The sequence below is a fragment of the Cinclus cinclus genome, chromosome 1 (genome assembly GCF_963662255.1).
Source record: "Cinclus cinclus chromosome 1, bCinCin1.1, whole genome shotgun sequence".
Lineage (NCBI taxonomy): Eukaryota > Metazoa > Chordata > Aves > Passeriformes > Cinclidae > Cinclus > Cinclus cinclus.
In genome coordinates this window covers 32,681,723-32,709,560 of record NC_085046.1, presented here as the reverse complement: position 1 = coordinate 32,709,560, position 27,838 = coordinate 32,681,723, and the positions used below count along the sequence as shown (strand labels likewise).

The 27,838-nt window shown below is 40.1% G+C and overlaps 2 protein-coding genes across 12 annotated transcripts; one reads left to right on the top strand and one right to left on the bottom strand.

Annotated features, from left to right (window-relative positions):
• Positions 1–25: 25 nt before the first annotated feature.
• On the bottom strand, positions 26–12,846 carry CBX3 (chromobox 3). 9 transcript variants are annotated; one of them, XM_062508466.1, is made up of 6 exons: positions 11,911–12,846; positions 9,444–9,494; positions 5,550–5,692; positions 3,668–3,833; positions 2,251–2,345; positions 26–669 (listed from the first exon to the last, which is right to left on the bottom strand). In XM_062508466.1, the coding sequence occupies exons 2-6, from the start codon at positions 9,465–9,467 to the stop codon at positions 543–545; spliced, it is 555 nt and encodes a 184-aa protein (XP_062364450.1). In that variant the 5' UTR covers positions 9,468–9,494; positions 11,911–12,846; the 3' UTR covers positions 26–542. The 9 variants fall into 9 exon arrangements, with proteins under 9 accessions (XP_062364450.1, XP_062364445.1, XP_062364432.1 ...); XM_062508461.1 differs by lacking the exon at positions 11,911–12,846 and adding an exon at positions 11,042–11,136; XM_062508448.1 differs by lacking the exons at positions 9,444–9,494; positions 11,911–12,846 and adding exons at positions 7,536–7,685; positions 11,042–11,136.
• On the top strand, positions 11,253–27,561 carry HNRNPA2B1 (heterogeneous nuclear ribonucleoprotein A2/B1). 3 transcript variants are annotated; one of them, XM_062508411.1, is made up of 11 exons: positions 11,253–11,444; positions 16,451–16,561; positions 17,449–17,595; positions 18,888–19,098; positions 19,391–19,492; positions 19,582–19,671; positions 20,199–20,261; positions 20,710–20,829; positions 21,080–21,202; positions 22,254–22,336; positions 22,488–27,561. In XM_062508411.1, the coding sequence occupies exons 1-10, from the start codon at positions 11,415–11,417 to the stop codon at positions 22,313–22,315; spliced, it is 1,059 nt and encodes a 352-aa protein (XP_062364395.1). In that variant the 5' UTR covers positions 11,253–11,414; the 3' UTR covers positions 22,316–22,336; positions 22,488–27,561. The 3 variants fall into 3 exon arrangements, with proteins under 3 accessions (XP_062364395.1, XP_062364400.1, XP_062364411.1); XM_062508416.1 differs by having other exon boundaries at positions 11,254–11,444; positions 19,582–19,662; XM_062508427.1 differs by lacking the exon at positions 11,253–11,444 and adding an exon at positions 13,947–13,983.
• The last annotated feature ends 277 nt before the right edge of the window (positions 27,562–27,838 follow it).

Here is a 27,838-nt window from a genome sequence, read left to right as displayed (position 1 = left end):
TCAAAAGAGTCACAGCCTATCAGTATAAAGGAAGAATATAAAACTATTTTATTGACCACTGCTCACCAGTATTTACAATAAAGTAAACAATATACAGTCTGATAACATTCAAATTACTACAAAGTTAGTTTTCACCTGGTCTTCTTAAGACCAAGTGATCCCAAATACTAAAAAGAATGACCCTACAGGTTTAAAGGGCTAGGTTTGGGTAAAGAAGATACATGCACATCAATAGTATAGAAGACTACAAAACATCTGTGAGTTTGTTTAGACATTCATTATGATTCTGTAATAACTATGGAAGTTCATCAATGTTTTATAAAAGCTTTTACCTAATATGGAGGAAGTAGTAGTATCAAATGCTCTCTTGTGATAAATGAAACAAGTTGCAGAAAGCTTTTATTTACTTGTTGTTGATGCAAAACATACTACTTCAAAAAATATCAAATTTGAAACTTGTTAGAATGTATGCTTCTCACATTGCTAATAAATCAAATTTCGTGTTTTAATATTCTTATATATAAAAAAAGCAATGCAAACAATTATTGTGCTTCATCTTCTGGGCACGAATGCCAAGTTAGCCGTTCTTCATAAAAAGCGATTACGATCTGAGGACACTTCACATTAGCTTCTTTGGCCAGCACCAGATCTGCCTCATCAGAGTCTTTCCTGATGTAGAAGAGAGCAGGATTTAAATTAATTATTAAATTAATAATCAGTATTTTAAAACATTTAGCATCTCTTGATAAGTCCTATGCTCTGAAAAGAATGTCAGAAAGAAATCAGTTTCCAGCACACCTTTCACTTAAGCTACCAAGACTTCCCATGCTAATGGTAATGATGAGGTTTCATAGCTCCATTGTTCTTCCCTTCCCATATTTTTTGTTTGAAAGGAAAATGCCATTCTAAGGGAATAATTTATAAGGATACATACTGCAGTATGTAATGAAAGAAGTAAAACTTGGTTAATTTTGTTTTTTAAAGACTAATCAAAGCTTCAAAACTTCAAAGTAAGACTTAAAAATCAATAGGACCAATCTTAAGAGCTGGTACTTACATGCAAATTACATTTACTGTATATGCAAGTAACTTCCTGTATTTCATACTCTTATTCTTGATGCTGTCTTGGGGTAACAAACCAAGCTTGCCAATCTGCCATGCTTCAGATTCCATTTTCAAGTGTATGCTGCCTTTAAAAGTCAGCTTTGTGAATACAAACTCATATCTATGTTTGTTACCTAAGACTAATTATGAAAAACTAATCAACTACAAATGAACTAAACAAAACAAACAAACAAAAAAAGTCCTTTGTGTTTGATTTTGCCAGTTATTGCTACAGAAATTCAAACACTCATGATCTTTGGTAACTTTTCTAAGTTTCACATATAATTTATAGAAAATTTGACAAGACAGAAGGGAGACAAATCTCCCACAGCACTAATCTTCAGCAGTCTAGGCACATCCCAAGACAAATCATGTCTCAGGAGATCACTCAGTTTGACTCCATGCTGAAAATCTGTCCTTCTCAAAAGCTTTCCTGTGGAAAGTTATTCTTATTCTTATCCCATCACCTTAAGAAATCTGACTCTCAGCAAATGTTAATTCAATCTCTTGATTTCTCAACACTGAGAAGAAGCACTAATTTCATCCCATTTGTTCACAAAGCAAGAAATCCTTCTCCCAACACTGTAGCTAATGAAGCTGGTCCCTACCTACCCTCCCAACAACACAAATTCTCCACATCACACTCCCCTCTTACTAGTCCATAATGTCAAGCCTTTCCATATAGTTTATTCTTCATCTCCACCTCTGCTTTCTCCCCAAGTTGCTTCCAATTCCACTTTGATGCATGCAGAACAGCTGGCACTACACTTGGTTAAACAGCTGGCTATCCAGCAGCTGGCTTCTGCTTATTGAAACATGTAAAGCTGGATTTCTGCCTGCTATTCCCTCTGCATGAGCATTACCCAGATCCAGTTTTTCCATACAAATGCCAATTTCTCCCTATTTTACTAAAAATTACCTTTCAAAGTAAAACTGAACCAACAGAAATGAAAGGTATTTTTGGGTTTTGAAGGAAGAGGGATTAAGTCCTATCTGAATTTAGAAGGCTTGCTTTTGTAAGAATACAAGGTTAATAAGGAAACCACCAGCTTCTGTGACTTACTCCTGAAATGAAGCTTTCTCTTTAGCCTAAGTGCAGCTGCCTGCCATCCCTTTATGGACAAGAAATGTGGATGTCAGACTTACCACTTCATGAGGAACATAAGCTCTCCACTGCTATCCGTAGCCCCAATTATCCGCTCAGGATCAAGTCCCCTTGCAAACCCTCTTGGTTTATCAACCTAGTAAGTTAGAAGATGGTTATCTAGTTTAAGATGAAATTCTATTTTGGTATTAGAGACACAAATTTTTGTACATACATATATATGTGTGTTTGTGTATCAGAAGAAAAAATATAGCCTTAAAACCCCATCAAATCTATAATTACGTTTTACCTTTTCATGACCTATTTTCAGGCCACGTCATTCAGAGGTAGGGTAATAATAATAAAGGGTTTTATATCCATGTTTCCAGCATTTGTTTCTGAAAACATGATAGGTGAAACAAATGGTATAAAATAATTTCAGTAGAAAAATAAGCAAGCATGGTCAGTAAAAGTAACAAAAGCAACGAAGTAAAAATGCACGCCTGGATGTGGAAAAAGCAGCAGGCTTGGGTTGGCTAAACCAACAATGAAACTGCACCCTTAAGGAACACCTCAACTCTTGGCTCACTGACATCACACTGGTGACAAAAATATCACAACTATTTCCTGTATTAGCTCTTTTATAGGTTCACAATATCCTTTTAGAGACAGTGGCCACTATTGCACCAGATGAAGCCAAACAACTGACTCTTAACTGACAGTATTTTGAAAGCAAAATATTGTCTTTCTTATTCATGAACTGTTATTTCTGATGCCTTCCAACCTTTCTGACAGTAACCACATGTCCAACTGCCTGCTGTCTTCAGTACATGAAAATGATTGGCAGTGTCAGCGGTTTCAAACCACTAGTCCAAAAGTTTACGGAAGAAAATGTGAACTATTGAACACATAACTACGTGTGCATTATTCTGTACTTATGAGCACTAAATGTGTCAAGTTGCTTACTCATTTAAATGGAAGGAGAAATCCAGACTTTCCAGGAAAGGTAAGCTTTTTTCTATCACCCTTTCTACTCCTTCACCCCATTGTGTCTGGTCCTAGTCTAAGTAATTGCTTGGTTTTCACATTTTGCCATCTTGCCACTCACCTATTCAAAATCATATACTAAATATGGCAGCAACCCAGAACTTCATCTTTGTTCCATTCATGGACATTTGCTCTAGTATAAACCTATCACTTAATACTGTTAATTAGTAATTCTTGACCAGTCTTACTTTCAATTATTCAGTGTTATGGGACAATACAAGAACTTTTAATCATCATGTCAGTCAATCATCCTTTATTAACCATTTGGGACAGTCTCATTAACCGCAATGAATGTATACACTTTTCAAACAACAGATCCAGATGTTATGACATTTTTAGTTTTAAATCAGTGTTCAGTCTCATTATCAAAGGATGGAGAGGAAGGGGAGAGATGCAGGGAAACAAAAGCTTAACACGTGAATGTATACTTACAGAATCACGCTTTTTCTTTGATTTACTATCATCAGATTCGCTATCTGACAAGGATTTTCTTTTGGCACCATCTGTTTTTTCTTTACCAGCTTTCTGAGAGTTCAGAAAGGCTTCAATTAGCTCTGGACAATCTAAGTTCTCTTCAGGTTCCCATGTGTTGTCAGCACTGAAACACAGACACGTTTATGTAAAACTAGGTAAAGAAGAAAACTGTCCAACTAGCCCCATGGCTCCCCTTAAAATAAGCAACTTAGCTTTCATCTCACTATATAAGGTAGGTTTGTTAAACCCTTAGGAAGTTCATCTTGCCACCTTTAGTAGCCTTCATGTACTGCATTGATGATTGAAAGGATGCTCTACTAGTATTGAAAAACACTGTTCTTAAACTGAAGGTAACAAAAATCAGCTCTATTAACACCTCTGTTCTCAGCGGGGTGTGAGAGTTGAAACAAACAATCCACACCCTACCAAAAATGTACCTGTCCATTTAAACTGACTAATTTCCCTGGTTCCTTTAAAGACTGTCCATGAAAACAAGCAATATGATATGAGCACTAAGACTTACATAGTGTACACAGCAGTCATTACAAACAGCCTAAGTATAAATAAATATCTATATTTATATAATGTAGATATATAATATATACTTATATATTTATACTCAGGCTGTTTGTAATGTCTGCAATATACACATTATATGTGTGTGTGTGTGTGTGTGTGTATGTGTGTGTGTGTGTATGTGTGTGTGTATGTATATATATAATTGTGTATCTAAGCTTTTAGATATGACGAACACTCTGAAGTTGTTTCCAAGCACTGAACACAGCTATACCTAGAACTATCTGCTTCCTTCAGTTGATTGACGGCAGGGAGGAACAAAGGTGGGCAGAGCTGGGGACTGCACATGTTTCAGTGAGTATGCATTTCGCTAACTAAAATTTTAAGAAGTCTATGAATGTTCCCCACAACCACTATGCATCTCACACGCAAATACTGGCACAGCACCTCACACACAAATAGTGGCACAACACTACCACACCAGCAAAATACCTACAAATTATTTTCCGTTACAGTAACATATTATTACAAGTTCAAATCAGACCCTCAAATACTAAACACATTGTGATTTGTGTTGATGCACACATTTCAGGTTCCCAGAGTGCAGTGTTGCAACGCACTCATTTTGGGAGGTATGCAACAATAATATCACTGCATACATAAAACCATTTATGTACAAATTCAAGGTACGTAATATTCTTTCAGCTGGTAAAGCAAGCTGCCACGGAGTGCCAGTGGAAGGAGGCACAATTACATTCCTTCTTAAACAATTGGCTTCTTAAGTCTACTGTAAAGTTTTCACGTACATATGTTAAGTCCTGGGAAAGACACTCAAAAACTCCTTTCAAGTACGCCCAATGAACGTAACCATTTCACAGGCAAATTCAGCTGATTTGAGAACAGTCCAGGAAAATTAGTAATAAGCAAACTATCTGCTTCAGAGGTGCCTGCAGTTTACATTCCTGCACGATATGTTACTCAGAAGTACTATTCACTCTGCTACAGATATGATAACTGTCAGTCTATCTTACCTTGACAGCTATGGACACAAGCTCTGTACAAGAGTGGTAAAAGAACAATCACAAAGAACTTGGTAAAAGTCCTCGAGTATTTTTACAGCGTGAACAATGAACTATATTATCTTCTATTTTATTTTCATACTCGACTGCTCCACTTGACTATGCATTTATGGATGCCCTTCCCTCAAGGTTCTTTAAAGTGGATGCCCAGTGTCCAATCTCCTCTTTGTATAGTTGTTTCAAATCAGTGGTGTTAATCATTCTATCAGAAAAAAAAAGAAAAAATAAAAAAGGAAACGCCTTACTCTGTAAATCCTTTCCACTTCAAGTAGTATTCCACCTTTCCATTTACAACACGTCTGTCCAGGACTTTCTCCACAACAAATTCTTCAGGCTCTGCCTCTTCAATTTTTTTACCTTTGCCATTCTGTTTCTTTCCCATTTTGTGCTACAAAAGAAATTCAGAATGACATTATTCTTTTTTTTATTTTTTTTTTATTTTTTTGGCTTTACAGTTACTTCACTGGCTTATTAACACTAAAGCCAGAAGCTCAGACTCCTTTCATGTAAGTGCATGTGGTCAGGTAACCTGAGCAAGACATGTTAATCTTTTGGGTTTTTTTTTCAGTTGCTTAATGAGAACACCAGTTTTTAAAAAGGTGAAAATTTTTTTGTCCACATACTCAGTGACTATACACCCCTTAAAAATTTATTTCTCAGTGCTACATGCTCAAAACATCAGGAAGCTTCTAAAAGTTAACTCTATGCCTGTGAAAAGGCAGAGGGCAAGGCAGAAGTAAAGAGAAGTAATAAGGGAACTGTGAAAATGCATAAATACAAAAGGGATGGTACTGAAAAAAGGTGGTTTCTACCTTTTCAAAAAAAAAAAAAACAAAAAAAACCACAAAAAAACAAAAAACAAGGAGAAACTGATGTCAGGAAAGTTTACGATGTACTGCTACAAAAAGCAAAATACTCAATAACCCGCAACTATTGCACAGGACACATGCTAGGAGCATTCCATTACCACAGTCCCTTCTCATTCTTAGCCATGCACCCATGTAACTTACAAAGAGATGTCAAAAAGGTGCATAAATTTAAGACTGCTACACTTAAGTACAGCACTTAACATATAAATGGAACTTCACTAACTTACAAAACTTTTTAAATGTTTAAAATTTACATTTGATAGTTCAGGTAATATTCTTTAAAGTTCGTAAAACAAATTTTACATCCACATCATCCTCAAGGCATTCCCAGTTTAATAAGGCACAATTAAATAGCAGTAGAAGGACACATTTCAGAATTTCCTTGTTTGTAATCTTAAAAACGTTGGAACAAGCCTATCATGTTGTATCACGTTTCTGGAGGACTAGCAGACCAAAAACAGATTGTTTGCCATTTTGGACTGTACTTCATAAGGAAATTTTCAAGTGGCAGCCATAAACTAAGTATTAAGCTCCTTAAACATAGTTATGCAGCACCCTAAATCAAAGTGGACAGAACTAATTCCTCACTAAAGCACGTCCTCTACAACAGAACACAGACAAGCAAATATCATGAAGCACATCTATTTGCTTGATAGCCATTCTCTAGTCCTCTCTAACGTGGGTTAGCTTGACAATACTGCAATTTTGAAATTTTCAAACTTTTAGACTTAGTATTTTGTCTTGATGTGGTGAAAGGTTAAAAAAAAAAAAAAGTATGTTAGACAGAACAAAAACTGTCTCCTTTTAGTGAAGACCGAAAGATGATTCTCTTACCAAAGCCCTGTCTTTGTACCTCTTATTTTTACTAATTAGTTTTTCCCTCCCTTCACAAAATACTTTACTCTTTATGGTTAGCAACCCATAAATTGAAGGTTCAAACAACAAAGAGGAGAAAAAGTTTGTATTTCTCATTTAAACAGCAAGTTTCTGTATATATATCTCACATGGCAATTGTTTTGAGAGCATAGGAGAGAACAGAGCATGTACTTCCAATTAGATTTTAAGTGCCTGCATATCCCAGGTGCATTTTGACCACAGCATTCATGTCTGAAAAGTGTTAACTTAAGCATATTGGCTTTTTTTGCCTTCACAGGAAAAAGAATGCAAGACTGATATTGAAGGGAAATACAACATGAAGATGTCCGAGGCTTCTATGAGGGCAGCTTCTTTCAAAAAATGGATGTGTGAAATAGAAAGGGGTAGATATGAGGAAAATAAACAAACAATAAAAGTAGCAGAGGGAAAAACGACAACACATAAAAAGACAGACTCACTATACCATAGTAATAACATTATAATTACTGGTGATGAGGCAAGCAGGCTACAAGTGGGGAACATCTCCATCTGTATTCTCCGTTGGACTAAAATTCTTTGATTCAATGGAAGACTGTTTTCTGGTACTCTTTTCGGCTTCACTAATTCTTGTCACTTAAAGATCAATGTTTTGGATTTCTGTATCAAAGCAACAATTTGGTTTTTTACTTTCTAAGACTTAAGCATCTTAAGTATCTTCCACAGAGGAAAATGAATGTCATGGGGGTCTGCATTTTTTTCTTGAAGTGCAGTAAGAAATAGCAAAATAAAGAGTATGCTGCTTCTGTTTTAAGTATTAGAGATTTATTAGGTCTTGTGCATCAGCACTGCTCTTCAAACTCTTGAGCCTATTAAAATAACACTTGATTGCAGAGCCTGCAGAAATACTGAACATGTTAAAAACCTGTACATTCTGGGATTATACAAGACCATGCAAATCTCAGCCCACAAGTGAATTCTGACACTTGAATGAACTTAAAGCATTCTCAATGTCCACTTGACCCTTGAAGCTCTCTAGGCTTGCATGTTGTAAGCTGTAACTTGGGCATTTGACCACTGATGGCTCATTTCTCTTTCTGCATTCAGAAGTCATATGACACCACATATGACATGTACATCTATGGATAATCACTCTCTTTCAGGGGCAAGATTAAAACACTGATATGACACTGTGGTGTAGAATTTTAACATACAGTATGTAAGAAAATTGGAATTACAGATCTAGAGCTACCCTACCCTTCAGCATATTTAGGTTTTGCAGGCAAATATATAACGAGGCAGAATTAGTTATGGTTCCCATGGGAACCATAACTGATTTTCCTGACCTGTGCAGCAAAATTCTCAACATCAAAAGATTAAAAATACTGCATTCGTTAGATTTTTTTCTTCTCTCCAAAGCATCCCTCCCCAGGCTGGCTAACTCCTCTTCTTCAAATTAGGATAAGTGGACAATCAATTACTAACAGAAAGTTCAGACATTCACCTTGCTGAAATATTTTAAAACAGTACAACACAGAGCAAGCACTCTATTGCACTTCTAAGCCAGGAGTCAATACAAGTTTTGAATATATTTTGAGCTAAATAATAATTTCTGTAAATTTAAGAACAGGCCTTTTGAATATATTATAAACCAGTTGCTCTGGTATTGAAGTTTTGGATTGTGTACATATATTTTTTGCTTACTTCCCCATCTCAACCTCAGATATATCTCACAATATACTCCTACAGGTCTGTCCTTCGGGAAACTATGTCATTATTAGTTGAATAGTAACCAGCAACCAACTGCCCTCAGGAGTCCATATTCTAATGTCAAGCAAAGCTTTAGAGGACTTGAGATCCATGAATGCATCATTAAAATGGTCCAGGAGAGGTTGACATCTGATAATCTCTGCTCCTATGAAATTCAAAGAAACTGTTATTTGTTAAAAATCATTTCAAAAGGCATTTTAATTATGCCACATCATTTCTCAATAGTGTTACTTTTCATCTGCAAAGACTGCCTTTTGTTAGGCAAATAGTTTTCTCCAAATACACTGGGAGAAATTAAATGACTGCATGACTTGGACTTAATTTTTTTACATGTATGATGAATTACATGGTATGCTGAAAGGAGGCTAAAAAAAATCCTTAGTGTTTTCTATTGTAGGATAGATGAAATAGTGCGGAATCCTTTCACACTTTTTTCCCAACAAGTTTCTCTTTAGAAATGGCAGATTTATTAAAACCAAAGACAATGTCCTTTCTAGCAGCCTTACTTTCTGGATCTGAAATTTTGGTCAGAATAATGCTGGGGAGGGGAGATGTGGATGTATCTTTTAAATGGAGATGCCAAGTTATAAGTTTGAAGAAAAATATGTTGATTAAATCCTTATATACTTTAGGTGTGCATGAACTTACCAATGTAGTTTTATTGGAGGCCATTTTTATTGCAGACTTGCAGAGCTTTTACTAGAAAAATGCATGACAATTAAAAGGAAGTTTGCATTACTCAAAGAAAGGCATCCCAAGACAAGCATGGTCCTTGTTCCAACCCCCATGTATTCATTGCATACAACATCTCTTACACGGATTAAATCCAGAACAAGAAGTAGGCTACTACTTTGTTCGGCATAACCCAGTAATGCACCATTAGGCTAGCCAGCATAAATGATACTGACAAGGTGGTATATAGGGTTGAAAAACGATTTTTCCCAAGGCCTTCAAAAGCACAGACATATTTCTAGGGAAAAGGGGGAGGACCATCTGGGATGCTTATTTCCTTAAACCAAACAGAACAAGAGTTCAGATTCTAGCAGTTGAAGATATACCTAAGGTATATTAATGGCAAATCTGATGGGGAACAGATCCATATTTGCGGTGTAATGAATCACCCATTATTCTTATACACTAGCAAATTCTTATAAACAGCAAATATTTATCTTAATGCAACTATAACGTTGCTTTTTGATTCTCCAGTTTGCAAGAGCAAAAGTCCTAGAACAGTATTAACTCAGCTAAGACGTACATACTAGATAACCTACGCAAATTACGTTGAACACAATCCAGCCCCTTTTCCATGTCATTTCTCATACCGACCAGCTCCATAGGCATGTATTGTCCCCGCCCCGCAGCGAGCTATAGAACTGCTAGAATTCCCCATAAGCCTGGGTAAGGCAGGAAAGTCCTTTAAGGCCAGAAAGCCTCCCGGACTCGGCAATCCAGCCCAATCCTCCCCTGACGCGGGAGGTGGATTTTGGCAGTCCCATGGGCGGTGGGCTAGGCGAGGTGGGAGAAGGGCCGGGGCCAGGGCGCCAGTGCCGAAGGTCTTGCCTCGTGTCCCCCCGGTTGACAGGTAGCAGAAAGGGGTAAAAAAAAAACCAAAACAAAACAAAAAACAAAGCAAAACAAAAAAAACCCTGAAACCCAGTAACAACCTCCCCACCAGAAAACAGAGGCAGCCCCGCGGAGGCCCGCTGGGGGCGGCTGCGCCTCGGGCCTGCGGCGGGCGCACATGAGGCCGACGGGGCCGCCCCGGGCGAGGTAACGGGGACGCAGGCCCCGGGCCGCTTCCGCCACCGCTGACAGGGCCCCTTCCACGCCGTCTTCCCCCCGCCCCTTCACGCTTCCCTCGGGCCGGGCACACGCAGGGACCGCCGGCGGGCCGGCTTTGTCTGCCGCGCGGATGGCGCTGCCCCCGCCCCCGGCGCTGCTCTCCTTCCCCAGGGTGACAGAGCCCGCGGGTCCGGGGGCCTCCCTCCCTCCCTCCCCGTGCCGTTGTCAAGGCCGCGATCCCCCGACAGCTCCGGTCCGCTCCGCCCGCCACCGCCAAGGAAGCGGGGGTGGGGAAGAATCGGCGGTGGGGGGAGGCGGGCTGCGCTCCGCATCTCCCCGCGGCGGCCCGCAGCGAGCCGCAGAGGAAAGGGGAGTCAGGGAAGGGGACTCGAGGGTGAGTGGGGTGAAAGGAGGCGGCTGCAGCGAGAGAAAAGAGGGAGAAAGAGAGAGAGAAGGATACAGACTTCAATGGTGCCCAGCCGCTTGGGTCTCCCGTCTCCTCCTGGCTCCCGCCCTGCGCGCACTGAGCGGCGGCGGCAGCAACAGCGACATCCGCGGGGGGCTGAGGGGGGGGGGTGGGGGCAGGGAGGGAGAGAGAGAGGGCGGGCAGGAGGCGGAGAGCGGCGCGGCGGTGGCTGGCGGGGCTGGGCTGGGCTGGGCTGGGCGAGCACTGCGCGCCGGCGGCTGTGACGGGGCAGAGCGCACGACGCCGCCGCCGCCTACGCGCGAGCCGCTACAACCTCCGACCGTCGTCGCCGCCGGCACAGGAGGGGGGCCAAGACGTCTCTCCAACGCGGGGCGAGCGCAGGACCGCGCCAGGCGTCCAAAAGAAGGAAGATGCCTCGCGGCGACAGGGAAAGCGACTGGGTAAGCCTGGGGGAGCGGACGGGGTTGGCGGCCCCCGAGAGCCGCGGCCGCCATCATGGCCGCCGCTGCGAATGCGCGCTGGGCCGATGCTGCTCGCCGCCGCGGAGCGAAGCCCTCGGCCGGGCGGGTCCCGGGCGCGGGGAGGGCGGGCGAGGAGCGTTGGGGTGGGTTTGCAGTGCGTTTGGAGGGGCGCCCTTTGGAGCGCGGCCATTTCCCGCGTTGCGGCGGGGAGGTCCCGGCGTGAGCGAGGGGTGGGGGGAAAGGAAGCGGGCTCGGAATGCAGCGGGGCTCTGGGGCCCGAGAACTCATTCATAAGTGGGAAAAGGGATCTGGGGAGTCGGCTGGGGAGGCTACTCTGCGGGCGGGAGATCCGCGGTGAAACTGAAAGGGAGGGGGAGCAGAGGGGGCGGGAAGAAAGGAGCCGCTCCAGCGCCATTTCTTTGGCGCGCGGGGCGGCAGCACTCACCCTTTGTCGCGGTGGGTGCAGGGCCTCCGGAGAGAGAAAAAGGGAGGGAGGGAGGGAGGGGATGAACGAGGGGAGGAGAACAGAGCGGTGGAGCGGGCGGCACGACCGATGCCGACGGTGCGGGGTAGAGCGGAGCGGGCTGCGGCGAAGTCCGCTTCCCTCCGCCGGGACCCCGCGATGTGTCGCGCTTGTGCCAAAATCTGTGTAATTCTCACTTCCTCCTGTCCGGGAGGAGGGGGAAAGGGGCCAGGGTGAGGTTTCGGGGGCGATGCGCGGCCGCCCCCTATTAATATTAACGCCGAGGTTTGAGCTTCAGCGATTTAGTCAATTTCCGAAAAAAAAACAAAAAACAAAAACAAGTCACACTATGCCAGCAGTGTTGGAGGCTGCTTCGGCTGCGCTCGGGCAAGTCTCGCGAGCCTATCGGTTGTCGGAAAGTGCCGAGCTGGCTGAAGTAGTCCATGGCTTGCTGCGTCTTTCTGTCCGGAAATTGCCGAGCTGGCGCCGAGCGCCATTTTCGCGTGCTGCGGCAGATTCCGGAAATTACCGAAGCGAGCCGAATGGGCTTCCATTGCTGGTTCGGCTTTTTCCGGCGGCTGTCGAAGCGGATAAGCTCGACGACGAGAGCACCTTCGGCTCATTTCGGAGACGGCCATTACTAACAGGGTCGATGACTTTTCATTACGCGATAAAAACACGTAGGGGCGTTATTCAGAACTGCAGTCCCTTTGGAGATATTTAGGCTCCAGATCCTGTGTTTTTTTTTTGTTTTTTTTTTTTTTAATTAATTAAACCTCGGAAGCGAGCCTGGGCTGGAGTAGGAGGGCGCTAACACCACGCGAAGCTGAATTTCAAATTACGTAACAGTTCAGGCAGCCATTACCGACCGGTTGTACGGTACTCGCGAGCAGGAATACGTAAACCATGAAGAACATGGTACGTGGAATGGGAAGATGTAGAGCTTGCTTTTAAGGAGGGCGACGCGTTTGCTTGTGCAGACAGAGTGGATTTTTTCGGGGCTGGGAATTTACAAGCAAGCTTGAGTCGTCCGCGCAAGTCCGGGCGCTGCTGCCGGGTCGCAACGCGGGGCGAATGCTGGATATCTTTGAGCAGAGGAAGGTTCTGGAAGCGGCGACTGGGGCTGGCGCGCAGCCGGGCGAGGCGGCGGAAAATGCGGTAACCGCGCATGGCGGACAGCGCGTTTCTTGAGCCCGTGGCCATGAGTATTAGCTGGGCTGCTGCTGAGGTGTCGTCGGAGGAGGGGGAGTCGGAGCTCCGCGGAGCTCCACCGTCTTGGCCCCGCGAGGCGCGGAGCGGCCGAGGCGGCGCTGCGGGTAATGGCGGTGGCGAGGGGGAGGGGTAAAATGGCGGCCTGGCCGAGACTCGCGGCTGCGAGGGGCAGTGGGGATCGCTCCGGCAGAGCGGGCAGGGCGCGGGCCAGCTGTAGTCGCCTGGTATCCACGGGAGCGAGAAGGAGCGCCGGAGAGGTCTTGGTGTGTGTAGGTGCGCGCTAAAAGCAACCTGCGGCTCTCTCCCTGGAGGCGGCGGCTGCTCCCGGGCGCCATTTTCCCCGCCCGGCGCGGGGCCGCGGTGTTCCCAGTGCCGCCACATGGCGGAGCCGGCCGGGCCTCTGCGTCCCACCGCCACAGGCGGCGGGCGAGCAGACGCTGAGCGATTGTAGGGCCCTGGAGTTAAGGGATCCTCCTCGCTTGTCTCTGTTAAACGTTTTTATTACCCGAATTCTTAATTCCGCAGTTAGCGTGGATAATGTGTATGCGCACGTTACTGCCATATAAAACATTTTTCCTTGCTCTGGTGGTGGAATTTTTCAGTCAAGACTATGCGTTTTCCAGTCCTTTCAAGTTGCTTTAAATCTGTGAAGGAAAGTTTAAAATGCACACGGATGAAGATCCTACCGAAGTGAAAAAATTTCCCTTGGCATTTGGTTCCTGCCACGGGGAGTATTGTGGAAATCTTGAAAGAGGTGTTGCCTCCAACTTCTGTATTGTGGGCCTTCATAGGAATGGGGTGTCTGTCTTTACCAAAAGAGCATTTTCCTCAGGATTCTAAGAGGTACTGGCGTAATGAAAGTCATTCCAGATTTTACACCTTCAGCACAACCTTTACGTGGACAGAACTCTCTGGACTCTGTTGGGGAATTAGTGTTAGGCTAACCAGACGATCTTGAAACTGACTCATTTAAGACAAATAGCTTCTCCACATCTAGAGGTTGTGTGCGTGTTAGTGGAGCAGCATGTGTGTGTTTTTCCTGCACAGTGGTTTTCATTAAGGAGCTGCTAGTGAATTTCGTTATTGCTGTTTTCCGACTTGAGGTGCCTAGATGTTCTGGGTAGGGCATGACTCTAAATACATCTGTAAAACGTATTACTATTCTGTACGCTGTTTGTTAGTTATGTGTAGTATATTTTTATAAATGTTACAGCTGATAAATTCCGTTCTTCCCTTGAGTTCTGTTTAGAGGTTTATAACTGTTTTCAGGGGTAAACATAACACTTACTGGAAATACCTGCCTACTAAATTTTCTTGATTCTCATTACTAAATGCATGGCAATTGATTGTGTAGGAAAAAGTGTCTTTTGTAGGTCTAAGAAACTGTTGGCAAGTGGTCCCTAATTCTCAAGCAGCAGAACTGAAGGGAGGATTCTTATTGTAGTATTGTTGCTTAAAAATATTTCTTTGCCATCCTACACAAAATTAATAAATGAAAGTATGACATATTATGAATATGTAATTTTTTAATACTGGTCTGGTATGCAGCATTCTTTTGATTGTTCTTTTATTCAATGACATGAAAGCAAATTACTTAAAATGTGTCTGCTGCTTTTGAAAACTTGTCTTATTTTGCCTGTCTGTGCAAGGAGGAGCCAGTACCAGCTTTGTGTTTCTAGGAAAAAAAAAAAAAAAACTAGCTCCAACAGCAGATTGCAAATATTTTCAAGAGAATTTTGAACTGATCAGTCTTAAATAGAGTATGTATTTGGAAGAAGAAGGGGAGAAAGTTGACTTCTTGTCAGACTGCAGTACGTTAAGCTGGTAACGTGGAGGTGTATTTTGGAAAAAAAAAACAAAACAAAACTGGTTTGTTATTGCCTACAGTAATTGCCTTCTGTTATGTGCATCTTGATCCAGGCCTGCCTTGGACATATTGGCCTATATGCAAATTGTCTTAATACTTCTAAGGGCACATGTGCACTGAAGTATTTTGCTTGTTTTCTTAGTCTCATTGTTCTCCTAGTTTCCTTTTAAAATGTATCTTAATGTCTATTGCACAGTTCCTCATGTTGTGTCTGTCAGTTGCGCTTACTGCTGCAATGTTTGTGTTGTATAAAAACAACCAGCACACTAAAGAACACACAACCAAACACTCAAGCAGATTTTCTTGATTATTAAAGTTAGATCATGAAGTCTCTTGTCCCTAGCAGGACGATTCTCTTTAAAACAACATTCTAAAATGATAAATTCGTGGAAGGGAACTACTCAGTGCATTTTTAAAATCGTTTAGCATAAAATTTTCACATATATGGACTGACCAAGTGATATTTTTGTGTGCATAAACTGGCAATTACAAGGCCTATGATTTGTAGAAAAAGTTACTGTAAAAGTGTTTTGAAGGTAGAAGTTGAAAGACTGTCCTTTCTGCTTTAATTGACCACAAAAAACAAAAAAGTAAATGCAGTACCATATTACTGGTCGTGTTCTTTGTTTGACTTGTTTGGGTTTTTTTATTATGCACTTGTCATTTTGTAACAGATCACTGCTGAACAAGTGCAGTGATAATTTCTCTGCAAGGAAATAAAAGTCTTACTGAAAGCATGGTATTAGTGGATGTGAATATGTATTATTCACATTTTTACTTTAAAGGGAGTTAGTTCAGTACTTCTGTTGAGGATGTATAAGTTTGTTGCTAATTCCAGTGGTGTGGGATCCCAGATTAATTTTACAGATGCTTGACTTTCATTTGTTTTAGTAATTACAGAGAAAATACGAGTTGTTAATCTGTTACAGAACATATTTTGATGTATTTTAATTTATTTTTACTTATAATGCCTTGGATGAATAGTACTGTAGTATTCATGTAAAATAAAATTTAAGCCAGAATGGTTTTTAGAAATGAGTGTTACCTGGGATAGAATCACACAGTATAAATTAATTTGTATTTTCTATAATAAAAACAAATCCTAAAGTTTTCATTTTCTTTCTAAAAGCATCTCATATCGGTCTTTGAGAGGGAATATTCTGAAAGCTTTCAACTGTGGTCCCTTATTTTTGATATCTAGAGGGAGAGACAGGAATAAGGACTAAAACAAAATTGTACTGTAAAAGTGGACTTACAGAATTAAGGAAATTAAACAATTTATTCAAAAGGAGTAGAACCATCAGAAGAGCCAGGTCTCATTTTGAAAAAAAGTCTTACTGAAAGTCCTTGATACTTAGGAACATCTTGGTTAGTGTCTGATTTGCTAATGCAGCAAGAGGTGTTTTCAGTTATATTAATGTAATCTCTTTTTTTCTGTGGCAGAGGGAAAAGGAGCAGTTCCGCAAACTGTTTATTGGCGGCTTAAGCTTTGAAACCACAGAAGAAAGCTTGAGGAGTTACTATGAGCAATGGGGAAAGCTTACAGACTGTGTGGTAAGTTTAGCATACCAATACATAGCAGTGGCATGGAATGTGTAGGAATTTTAAATGGGAGTTGGTTTCTAGATAGCTTAGAGACAATGGGAAATGAGTTTTTAATGGTAAGAGTTGGTTGGTTTATACACAGTTCAGTCCATTGTAGCAATGCATGGTGCATTTTTCTCTTGCGAACTTGATAGAGTTAGGGAGCATTCATCGTCTGTTTTCTGCAAAATTGTCACAGATGATCTCTAACCACTGATTTCAACAGTTCAACTTTGCTGTCATTTGCTTTAGGAAGTGCTTACACTGAGCACTATTACATCTGTGTGGTTGGTAACATTTGGCAAAAAGTTGGTGTGGTAGTAAGCAGCCTCAGTAAAGCTGGAAGAGGATGTTTCTCTCTGATGTTTTCGTAGAGTCATTAAGGTTGGAAGAAACCATTTAGGTGATCGACTGATAATCCAGTACTGCATCAGTAAACCATGTCCGTAAGCACAGTATTTCTGTGTGTCTTTGAAATACTGACAGATACGGTGGCTCTTGTAGAATTATCTTGGGAGTAGTAAATCATAACACAAATTTAAAGTCTGTGGTCTTCATAAAGAGTGAAAGAAATCACATGTATGATTTTATTTTGCAAAAATGAGCATAAATATAAATGTACCTCACTGATCTAGCAACTAATTCTGAGTTAACTGAATTTTGGAGGACAGCAGTGGTTTGAATTTCTTTGATCCAAAGCAGTGTCACTCATGCATTAAATCAGCAGAGTCTGCTACTTTACAATAATAGTGTTTTGAAATCAAATCAAGGAAAATGTAAATTAGGCTTACACACTAAATACTGTTAGCAAAAAGCTTAACATGGGATGGCTACAGTTTAATGTCTGTTGGTTTTAGGTAATGAGGGATCCTGCAAGCAAAAGATCAAGGGGGTTTGGTTTTGTAACATTCTCTTCTATGGCTGAAGTTGATGCAGCTATGGCTGCAAGACCTCACACGATTGATGGAAGAGTGGTTGAGCCTAAGAGAGCTGTGGCTAGAGAGGTAAGTATGGCTTTGGAAGCAAATGCTTCTCATGCTTTGAAAAATACCTGTTTTGGTCAGACAGTTGGGCTTTGTTCTTGTTTGAAATCGTGTAGCTTTAAATTGCCTGATTAAAGCCCATAGTCGGGATGCTATTTCCCACACTTTCGATCTCTTACTAAATGTGGATTACTACAGTGAATTATTATGTTGTTTTGGTTGTGGAATCATGTCTGCAAGGGACACATCTGAAGTCTGAAAACTGTTGCAGCAAACATGTTATGTTAGATATCTGTAATTAAGCAAATTCCAAAGTAACTCTGCTCTAGAATAGTTCCTGTCATAAGCCTCTAATTAATAAACTCCTGTCTGTCTTCCTGACTATTCCAGGATGTTTTTGGGGTATTTCTAAAAGGTAGATTAAAACAGAGAATATAGCTGGGAAACATTTCCAGTGGTGATGTACAGAATCATCTGTGGTCTTGTGCTGATTTTAGCTCCAGGCACACTTGATTTCCACTAAAGGGTTCAAATTAGGGTTATGTGTACAGGAACAAGGTGAACCTGGTTACTGTGGCACAGAAGTATTGAGGAGCATGGGTGGATTATAAGGCAAGTTTCATTCACTGCATGGGAGCTCTTGGGAGTGTTTACTGGATTAAGGTTAGATTGAGGTGTTTAATACATTTGGACTGATGCACTGGATTTGAGTGAGCTGTCCCAAAGGTATGGGGAAATGGAAACTCTAATCACTGATACCCCTGTTAGCTATCCCAATTTTCTTTCAATTCTCAGCAGAATGCAGGGTTGGTTAGCATTTGGAAAAAGGTAATTACAGCAGCATGTGTGTATACCATTTAATGAGGTTAAAACGCATAATTGTGCATTTGCAGAGGTTGAAGGACCTTCATACAAGTTCAGTGTGGGTTCACTGCTGTTGGGGAATTCGGCAGAAGAAGCTGGATGAACCTTCATTTAAGCAATTACAAAAATCGTGCTCTAACTTAAGTACACTAAATCATGCTGTAACTTATTAGGTACTTGCAGTTCTTTCAAACAGTGGATCTGTATCACTTTTCAGTGCTTTTAAGGCTTTGACATAAAGGGGGGAGGAAAAAACTCCAAGTAACACTGTTACTTTCCTCTCAGAAGGCCCCCTAAATGAGCTTGCAAGGTAATGCCTTGTAAAGGGGCTGTATCTTAGTGCTTGAAAAAATCCTAGTTTATCTGAATTTCTATTCCTGATATCCTGGTAAAATAGTGCTCTGTGAAATTGTTTTTCTTTGTGCTAATTAGAAAAGTTCTTTTAACAGGAATCTGGAAAACCTGGTGCTCATGTTACTGTGAAAAAATTATTTGTTGGTGGTATTAAAGAGGACACTGAAGAGCACCACCTCCGTGACTACTTTGAGGAATATGGAAAAATTGACACTATTGAAATTATTACTGATAGACAGTCTGGTAAAAAGAGAGGGTTTGGATTTGTTACATTTGATGACCATGATCCTGTGGATAAAATTGTATGTAAGTAGTCTCACTCTTGCTTGGATAGTATTAATTCTTACAGCCTCGGTGGTTGCGTAAAGCTGAACTTACAGAGATAGTAGGATTAGTTACGTGCCTGCATATGTGTTTCCATCATCGGTTGCTGAATTGTGTGGGAGCATGTATTTCAAATAAGTTCTGATATCCTTGTTTAAAAATCATATGGTATTTTGTGTTTTTATATGATAGAGAATGTGTTTGGATTGGAAGTCTGATATTCTGACTTGTTGCCAGTTAAATGCTGATAGCCTCTTATTTGATACGGTTACAGTGCAGAAGTACCACACCATCAATGGCCATAATGCAGAAGTAAGGAAAGCTCTCTCTAGACAGGAAATGCAGGAGGTTCAAAATTCCAGGAGTGGGAGAGGAGGTATGTACAAGTAATGGTTATTGGTGTGTGCTTGATTTTTGTGTTCACTTTCCACAATCTCACTACTTACAATCGTTAAACTGATACAGGGAACTTCGGTTTTGGTGATGCTCGTGGAGGTGGGGGCAACTTCGGTCCAGGACCTGGCAGCAATTTCAGAGGGGGAGCTGGTAAGACAGGCATGTTTGTAGCACTTACATTTATTACCTTATTAATACTGTCTGGTTTTGGATAACTTTGTATGCTGTGGCGCTGTTTAACTTAAATGCAGCTGTAGCAGTTGAGAGAATTTTTGGGATAAGTAATTTGCAAGTGAAGTTGTGTTTTGGTCTTTTCTCTTTTGTTTTGGTTGAGGTGTTTTTTGGTTTGGTTTTTTTTTTTTTTTTTTTTTTTTTTTTTTTGGTTGTATGTTTAGCTTTTCTTGAAAGCCAGAAGTAATCTAAACTTAATTATTTGCTAAGAAGGTCAGAGATTTCTCTGATTCCATGCAGCACTTGCCTGACCTTTTAAAACTGGGCAGTGTAAAAATTCAAGAAAAGGAAAAATGTACAGCAGTGACTGGATGTTTTACTTTCCTGAATTTAATTGTGCATATTCTTAATTGATAATTTCTCAGATTTAGTTCTTAAGGTTGTAAGGGTTTGAGAATTTGACCAGTTTGCTACAGGTAAATTGAAATTCTCTGGGGTTTTTTTTCTCCCAATAGATGGATATGGAAGTGGCCGTGGATTTGGTGATGGGTATAATGGATATGGTGGAGGACCTGGAGGTTAGTTTGCTGTTGTGGTGATGATCTATTTTTCTCTCAGTAAGAAACACATATGTATAAAATTTACCTGAATTACCTGAGCCATTTTGTTGGCTTTAAGAAGTGTGCATGATTGTTGGCTTATGTCTGATTTCCATATGGCAGATTGTATGGTCATTTCTTGGACAACCATTCTTTTCTTTAGCATAGGAGTGAGTCATAAATTTCCTGGAAAATGAAGATTTTAATTATACCTTTCAGTTGAGGTCTTTAGGCAGTCTGATAGATGGGGTTTGGTCATAGTTCAGTTAGGGTGGGAGTTCGTATGTGCTTCAAAAAATACTGTTCATAGAAATTTCTTCACAAAATTACCTTTCTCTCTCTTCTTCTAAACAGAAAAACATCCTTGTTTATAATTTCAGTGCATTCTATATGGAAAAGTTAATTTAAAAGGATTATGTTCTCACAGGTGGCAACTTTGGCGGCAGTCCTGGTTATGGAGGAGGAAGAGGAGGCTATGGTGGAGGAGGACCTGGATATGGCAACCAGGGTGGGGGCTATGGAGGTGGTTATGACAACTATGGAGGAGGTAACGTTGAGGCTTAAAATATTCAAGCATTTCAGTTCCAAATTAATGCAAGACTTTTGAGGCTGGGGGGAGGGGGTGTTTGTAAGTTTTTCAAGTAGTAGGAAATAAAATGAAAACAATGTTCGGTGCATGCCCTGCTGGAATACATGTGTGATTTTTGTACTATGAGTTTTTATAGTGGGGTATCTTTGAGTGTTGTATCCATTTTAGCTCATTTAGGTATTTCTCCACTTCTGTGTTGACAATGCAGGCAATTATGGAAGTGGAAACTATAATGATTTTGGCAACTACAACCAGCAACCTTCAAATTACGGTCCGATGAAGAGTGGAAATTTTGGTGGCAGCAGAAACATGGGGGGACCATATGGTGGAGGTATTGTATATGTCTTGTATATTTCCTTGTAGCTGGAGTGGGTGGACTTCCAGGAATTTGGGGAAATAGAAGACATGGGTAACTATTTTGAACTTTAAAAAAAACCAAAAGGTAGACTGAGATTAGATACTGATATTAGATTAAAGAAATTACTGTGAGGGTGATAAGGCACTAGAACAGGTTGCTCAGAGGTGTTGCGAGTGCCCCATTGCTGGCTGTGTTCAAGGCAAGGTTAGATGGGGCTTTAAGCATTCTGGTCCAATGACATGTAACCCTTCCATGGCTGAGGGGTTGGAACGAGATGACTGAAAGGTCCTTTCCAACCCAGGTCATTCTGTATGATTCCAGGATGGATATGTAGAAATTGGATAACTCCAGCAATAGACAGACTGCAGTGCCGGTGTTCTTTCTGCAAGTTGGCTTCAGTGTCTCATCTTGGGATTGTAAAGCTTATCTCAGGGAAAATTATTTTTATTATTTTGAAACAGATAAAATGTAGTTAAAATTTTTTCACAGTGTTTTCAGTTTTGCCTTGAAAGATTCTATTTAATTTTCTTTGCTGTCAGCTCACATTATTTGTGGGGAGTCTAGTTACTTAATTTCCAGCATATTTGCTGTGATTTCTTTTTATCTTCCTCTTGTGTCTCTTTTTCTGATGCTTCCTGCTTTTTATTGTCTAAATGTTACTTAAGATGGAGTATCAGGCTTGTGAAATGGAAACAGAAACAGGAAGCCCTATCTCCTAAGGTTTAGCCTGCAAGCAAATGCAGCCCTCACAGACCAAGGACAGTACAGTGCATCAAATTACATGTGGCACTGTTGAGTCTTCTAAGATTTCAGCATGTAGTTGCTTCCTGTGGCAGTCTTTGGAGGTTCTTTAGAGGAAGACAGTGAAATGTTACAAGTCTTTGTTGCATATGCTGTCACTGGAAGTAAAGCAGGTGTTAACTCTTAATTTTGTCAAGCTTTGATTGATTCTTTCAGTCAAAAACTTTTGTAGATTAAAAAGTTTACTGATGGGAATATTCTGTTTCTTGTTCTGTAACTGCAGGAAACTATGGTCCAGGAGGCAGTGGAGGAAGTGGTGGATATGGAGGGAGGAGCCGTTACTGAGTTTCTTCAAGCATGCCATGGGTAAGTATGTTTTTAAGTGTAAAAATTGCAGTCATTCTTGAGAGTAGCTGCAGGAGTTAAAAGCTTTTTAGGATATTATCTTTCCTTTAAAAAATGGTTAGATGAATAATTTCATAACCTATTTTTTTACTCTTTACTTCTGTTGAAACAGGCTTCACTGTATAAATAGGAGAGGATGAGAGCCCAGAGGTAACAGAACAGCTTCAGGTTATCGAAATAACAATGTTAAGGAAACACTTATCTCAGTCATGCATAAATATGCAGTGATATGGCAGAAGACACCAGAGCAGATGCAGAGAGCCATTTTGTGAATGGATTTGGATTATTTAATAACATTACCTTACTGTGGAGGAAGGATTGTAAAAATGCCTTTGAGACAGTTTCTTAGCTTTTTAATTGTTGTTTCTTTCTAGTGGTCTTTGTAAGTGTAGAAGCATTCCTTTGATAATGTTAAATTTGTAAGTTTCAGGTGACATGTGAAACCTTTTTTAAGATTTTTCTCAAAGTTTTGAAAAGCTTTTAGCCAGGATCATGGTGTAATAAGACATAACGTTTTCCTTTTAAAAATTTAAGTGCGTGTGTAGAGTTAAGAAGCTGTTGTACATTTATGATTTTAATAAAATAATTCTAAAGGAAATATTGTGTAATTTTAGATTTTTTTTTTAATACTGTAAAATAAGGCAAGGAGTGGGTAGTATAAGGTCCCACAAATAATACAAAGCTATTGTTGTACGTGTAAAATTTAATGCTGGTGAGAAAAAGTATGTTGTCTGTAAATTACCAGGTTTAAAATATCTAGGTAACTTAAGGGGTATCTCTGCAAGGAGAAACACCTTTTTAGATTTTTTAGATGCTGCTTCTTCAATGGCAAGGAAAGGAAAAACCCCCAGCAAAGTACTCTTCCAGGGACGCAGGTCTAGTACAAGAGAACTCTTGAAAACGTCACTAAAAGTTCAGCCAGTCTTAAAAAGCTGTGCTGTATCTCTGCAAAGCTTTAACTACGGTAGATTGTTTATAAGGATGGCAACGAAGGCTGAGGGTGTAGAGCAAAATAGTTCTAAGCTTCAGTTAAACTTCTTTAGGTAAGATCTTGTTTACTTTTCCTTTCTTAATGTTTCAAAACCAAGAAACTAATAATGTATGACAGTATTCTTTCAGTATAGTGATTATCATTATGTAGTTTAACATAGTAATGAATTAACAATTACAAATTGAAAAGAAACTTGTGAATCCTGTTTTCTTGTATTATTAAATTCTTTTACAAAAAAAATTGTTAATTTCAGCTACTTAACATATTTTTTTCCTACTGGAATCTAGCTATGATATGAACCCTGGACAAGCATAGACTGCTGCCACTGTACACTGCTACAGTTGAACAAATGAGACCTGCAAGTGTCCATTAGTAAAGCTTTGCAAGGGTTCCATCCTTGGTGTTGGTAGTTAAAATGGTAGGTCACAAGTTAATTAAATCATACAACTTTATTTTTGCATCCTGCAACATTTTCTTTTTTCTTGGGAGTCTATGCATTATGGTGGTTGCAAGGTAATGCAATGAAGGTAGTTCTGTGCTGTTGAAAATGAACTATGTTGTTACGTGTCTTGTCTGCTGTAATCTATTCTATATAACACATTTCATCCTGAAGGTTCCCAAGTAACTGTAGACTGTTTACGTGTAAGGAAAAAATTGCACCACAGAATACATCTGCCTCTGTGAAGGAATGTGTCGTCCATTCTTTTAACAACTGCATAAGCAGTTCTTTAGGAGGGGAAGTGAAACCTTCAAATGAAACTGCAGGTGGTATTGCATAAGTGTACAATGTATTTATGTAAATTGGAATTTGGCTAGAATGTTGAGGTTTCCACCATTTTTTATAGTTCTTGCAGCTAACAAACCTTAGTGCCAAATTTATTCAGCCTTACTCTCACTGCATTGAATTGTTTGCACCTCAAATTGATGGAAATTTATCAAGTAATGAATGAGTTATTCAGAGTAAGGGTGGCATACTCTACTAGATTTGATTAAAAAAATTAGCAAAACCTATCCAAAAAAAAGGCAACCAAAAATGCCTTAATTTCAAAGTTCATTGCCTCTAAAAGGCTACTGTTGAAGAACGTGGACTCAGCTAACAAAAGTCCTGTTCCTTTTGTGTTAGACACACCAGTGAACTGCTTATACTTCCTTTTTTTTTAAAAATGGCTGAAGTTCCCCTATTGGTAATTTGGTTTAGACATATGTGATAAACATCTTCAGATACACTTTTTTTTTCTTTGGCAGGAAGGTGCCATGCTGCAGGTAACTAATGAAGAAGTGGTCAACCACAGAAACGCTTCAAGAAATAAGAAATTCTGTATCATCAGAAAATAGTTGTTTTTGCTGCCTTCATTAAAAATCTAGAGGTTAAATGAATACTGATAAAACATCACAATTAGTATAGCTCCCTGTAATGATGGGTTTTTTAAATTATAGTAAAAATGTCTTGTAAAACTTTCAAATAAAATTCAGATTCGTTAGGAGAAACAAATCACTAATGTTAAAATAGCAAACATTCTGTGAGTAGAAAGTTTAACTACATATATTTATAACTTTCATAGCTTTAAAATAAAGTATTTTTATACCAAAATAGTTCAGTGTAATGCTTAATAAAAACTTAGTGTGTATCTAACATTAAATAATGTTTATGTTTAGACCCTTTCATGATTTGAAACATTCCATTTTGAGGTGAATTTAAAACAATCAGTTTGACAAGTGTGTTCATGGAACTTGTTTCTCCTACCATGGGCATATGTTCTCTTTTGGGAGAAACACTGCTGCAAATTTAAAGTGCTGATGTCTTTGCTGTTGGACAGAAGTGCTTAAAAGTAGCTTTTTTTTTTTTTTGGCTGTGTTTCATATTGCCTCATACTTTCCGGTTAATGAAACTGTGACCTAAGTCAGTTTATCAGATTGCAGTATGACAAGAGCTTTATCCTTTTCACTTTTAAAAAGCTTTCAGCATGAAGACAGACAGACTGACTAGAATGTAGAGTTCCTGTTGTACCTAGCTATATTAACCATAGCTGCATGTAGGGGTGGAAGAAAAATACCAAAACAAAAAGTGCCAAACCAAACAAAACCACTAAAGCAAACACCAAGCATGAGCTTTGGAAAGCTTCAGTTGGGAGTGTATTTAAGGGAAGGTATCTTGAGGTTATACTGTTTTAACTACTTATCTTCATGCATGATTTATTCAAAACTTGAAATTTATATGCTTTGGCAGAATCATTGTGTCTTTAACCTTTATAATACTGTTCAAGGATTCACATACAATTTTTTTCTGTTCCTCAAGTTAAACTTCGAAATATTTGCATAGGTATCCGATGGGCTGCAATGGAAGCAGAAAACGAAGATGCACAAATCTGCTTTACTTTCTTCTTTCCAACAGAATGACCAGATCATAAGGAATTTGCCTTCTTTCCTGTAACTTAGATGTAGTTGATGGAAATTTTTTCTTTACAGTTGACAATTCTACATTCATACACCATTTTAAAAAACAAAACCACTTCAAAAGGGCTGTAATTATTTTTCTGTTTAAAGTACTATTTCAGTAGTTTAGCAACAGGGTTTAAAGTCTACCTGAATTGAGTATGTTTTCCATAATGAGGATGTTCTCATTTTGATCTGTTGGCAGTGGGGGAAGGGAGTGTGTAGGGGGACAGCACCGTGCAGGAGTGAAGTCTTGAAAACCTGGTGTATTTAAATTTACTGATGTCCTAGTATTGAACTTTCATGACTTTTCTCTTGGTATGGTCTTAAAAGTTAAGGCATGTGATAGTCAGCAAGTGTTTACTAACGAATGTGCTGAGAGAAGTCACAGTTTTGAATCAACCTGATACTGAAAGTTAGCAACTTCAAATAAAAGCTGTTGCGTAGTCAGTTACTGGTCATCAGTTTGTAGACAATGGATTTTTACTTTCTGTCAAGTGGGATTTTTTCAGTACAGACTTTGTCTTTGTGTAAGTGTACTAACAGCTGAGGATCAGGTTGTCAATACTGGGTCCAGCTTTCCCCCAGTGAACACTTGGTGCAGCAGAGGGAAGAAAGGAAAACATAACTTGACAACTGGTTTGTGAGCCAAAGAGCACCCCAAAATTGGGTGACCTCTGTTTATAAAGTGATGGTGAAAAGAGGTCAGTAGTAGGGTTCTGGCCACTCAGACTCGGTGTTATTTACAATGAAAGTTGAATTTTATTCACTTCTGTTGTGCTGTAGGTGCTAAAAAAAACCACTGAAGAAAATGTGAACAATTGCTGTACATACTGTAAAATGAACAGGACTTGAACTCTGTTATGTGTAGGAAAGACTGTAGTCTTTTAGTTCAATTATGAATGTACTTGATCTCTTGATGATGAAATCATATCACTTCTGGGGAAGAAAACCCATGTCCCAGAAATGGATCTGAATTTTCAAACAGTTGCAGCTGAGATTGTTTGGTAGCTTGACCTCATTGATAGAGGATCATTTGCTGGGAACATACTGGGGCTGTGTATTCCCCGTAGGTTTAGTGCTTTCAGTTGTTTCTTGAAGAGTGTGCAAGTCAAACCCCATAGTAGTGCTATTACTTCTATTCCAGGTAAGGGAGATGGCTGTTTCTTCAGCCATACCACTCTGTGTGTCTGGGAATGTATAGGCGTGTTACATGGGAAGCGTTTGCCTGGGTAATAATGATCCTTTTTGCCAGAAGTACTGTCCCTTATAACAGTAATGTTTTGCTTTGCAGCTGCTTTTTGTTTGTGTTGCATAGAAATTTTGTCAGGAGTTACTTCAGTTAATGGAGCAAGAACTGGTTTGTTTATCAGCAGTAAAATTAACAGTGTATAAATAGCTGTATGACTTGCCTGACAGAGTGCTATGAACATACTAGGTCAGCAGTGTTTGGGCATCTTCTAGTGACAAATTAGCTTGTGTGACCTCCCATATTTCTTCACAGTACAAAAACGAGTGACTGAGGGGAAAATCCTAGAAAATTGCTGTTACCAACACTCTTTCCTCCCCACCTTGTTCGGTTCATTTTGGGGCATTCTTGTATGAAAAGGGGTGGCTGATGAACTTCATGGAGTTCTACTATCTGTGAGGCAGGTTTCAAGTTGCATTGCTTTATGAGGTACACTACAGTAAACAGACCTCGCCTGGTTACATCTGCCCTCTCTATCTGGTTTACTTAATAAAGTTTTTCACTACACCCTGGTGTTGAGTGTCCTGTTGCCTCATTTCTAGGTCTGCCACCTCTGTCCTCAGGATTCTTGTTTAAACTGTACTGACTCACAGAGGATGAGCTAATGTGCACATGTGTGTGATTTTTGGGGACAAAGAGTTGCAAATCAGTACTTGTGAAGTATTTTGTTCGTCACTGAAGCTTGTTCTTCTGGTTCCCCCATTGAAAACTAGATTGTAAGCTCTTGAGCAGGAACATCCTTAGTTTGTAAAATCTGGCATTGTAAAAAGCCAAATCTATTGAATAAAAC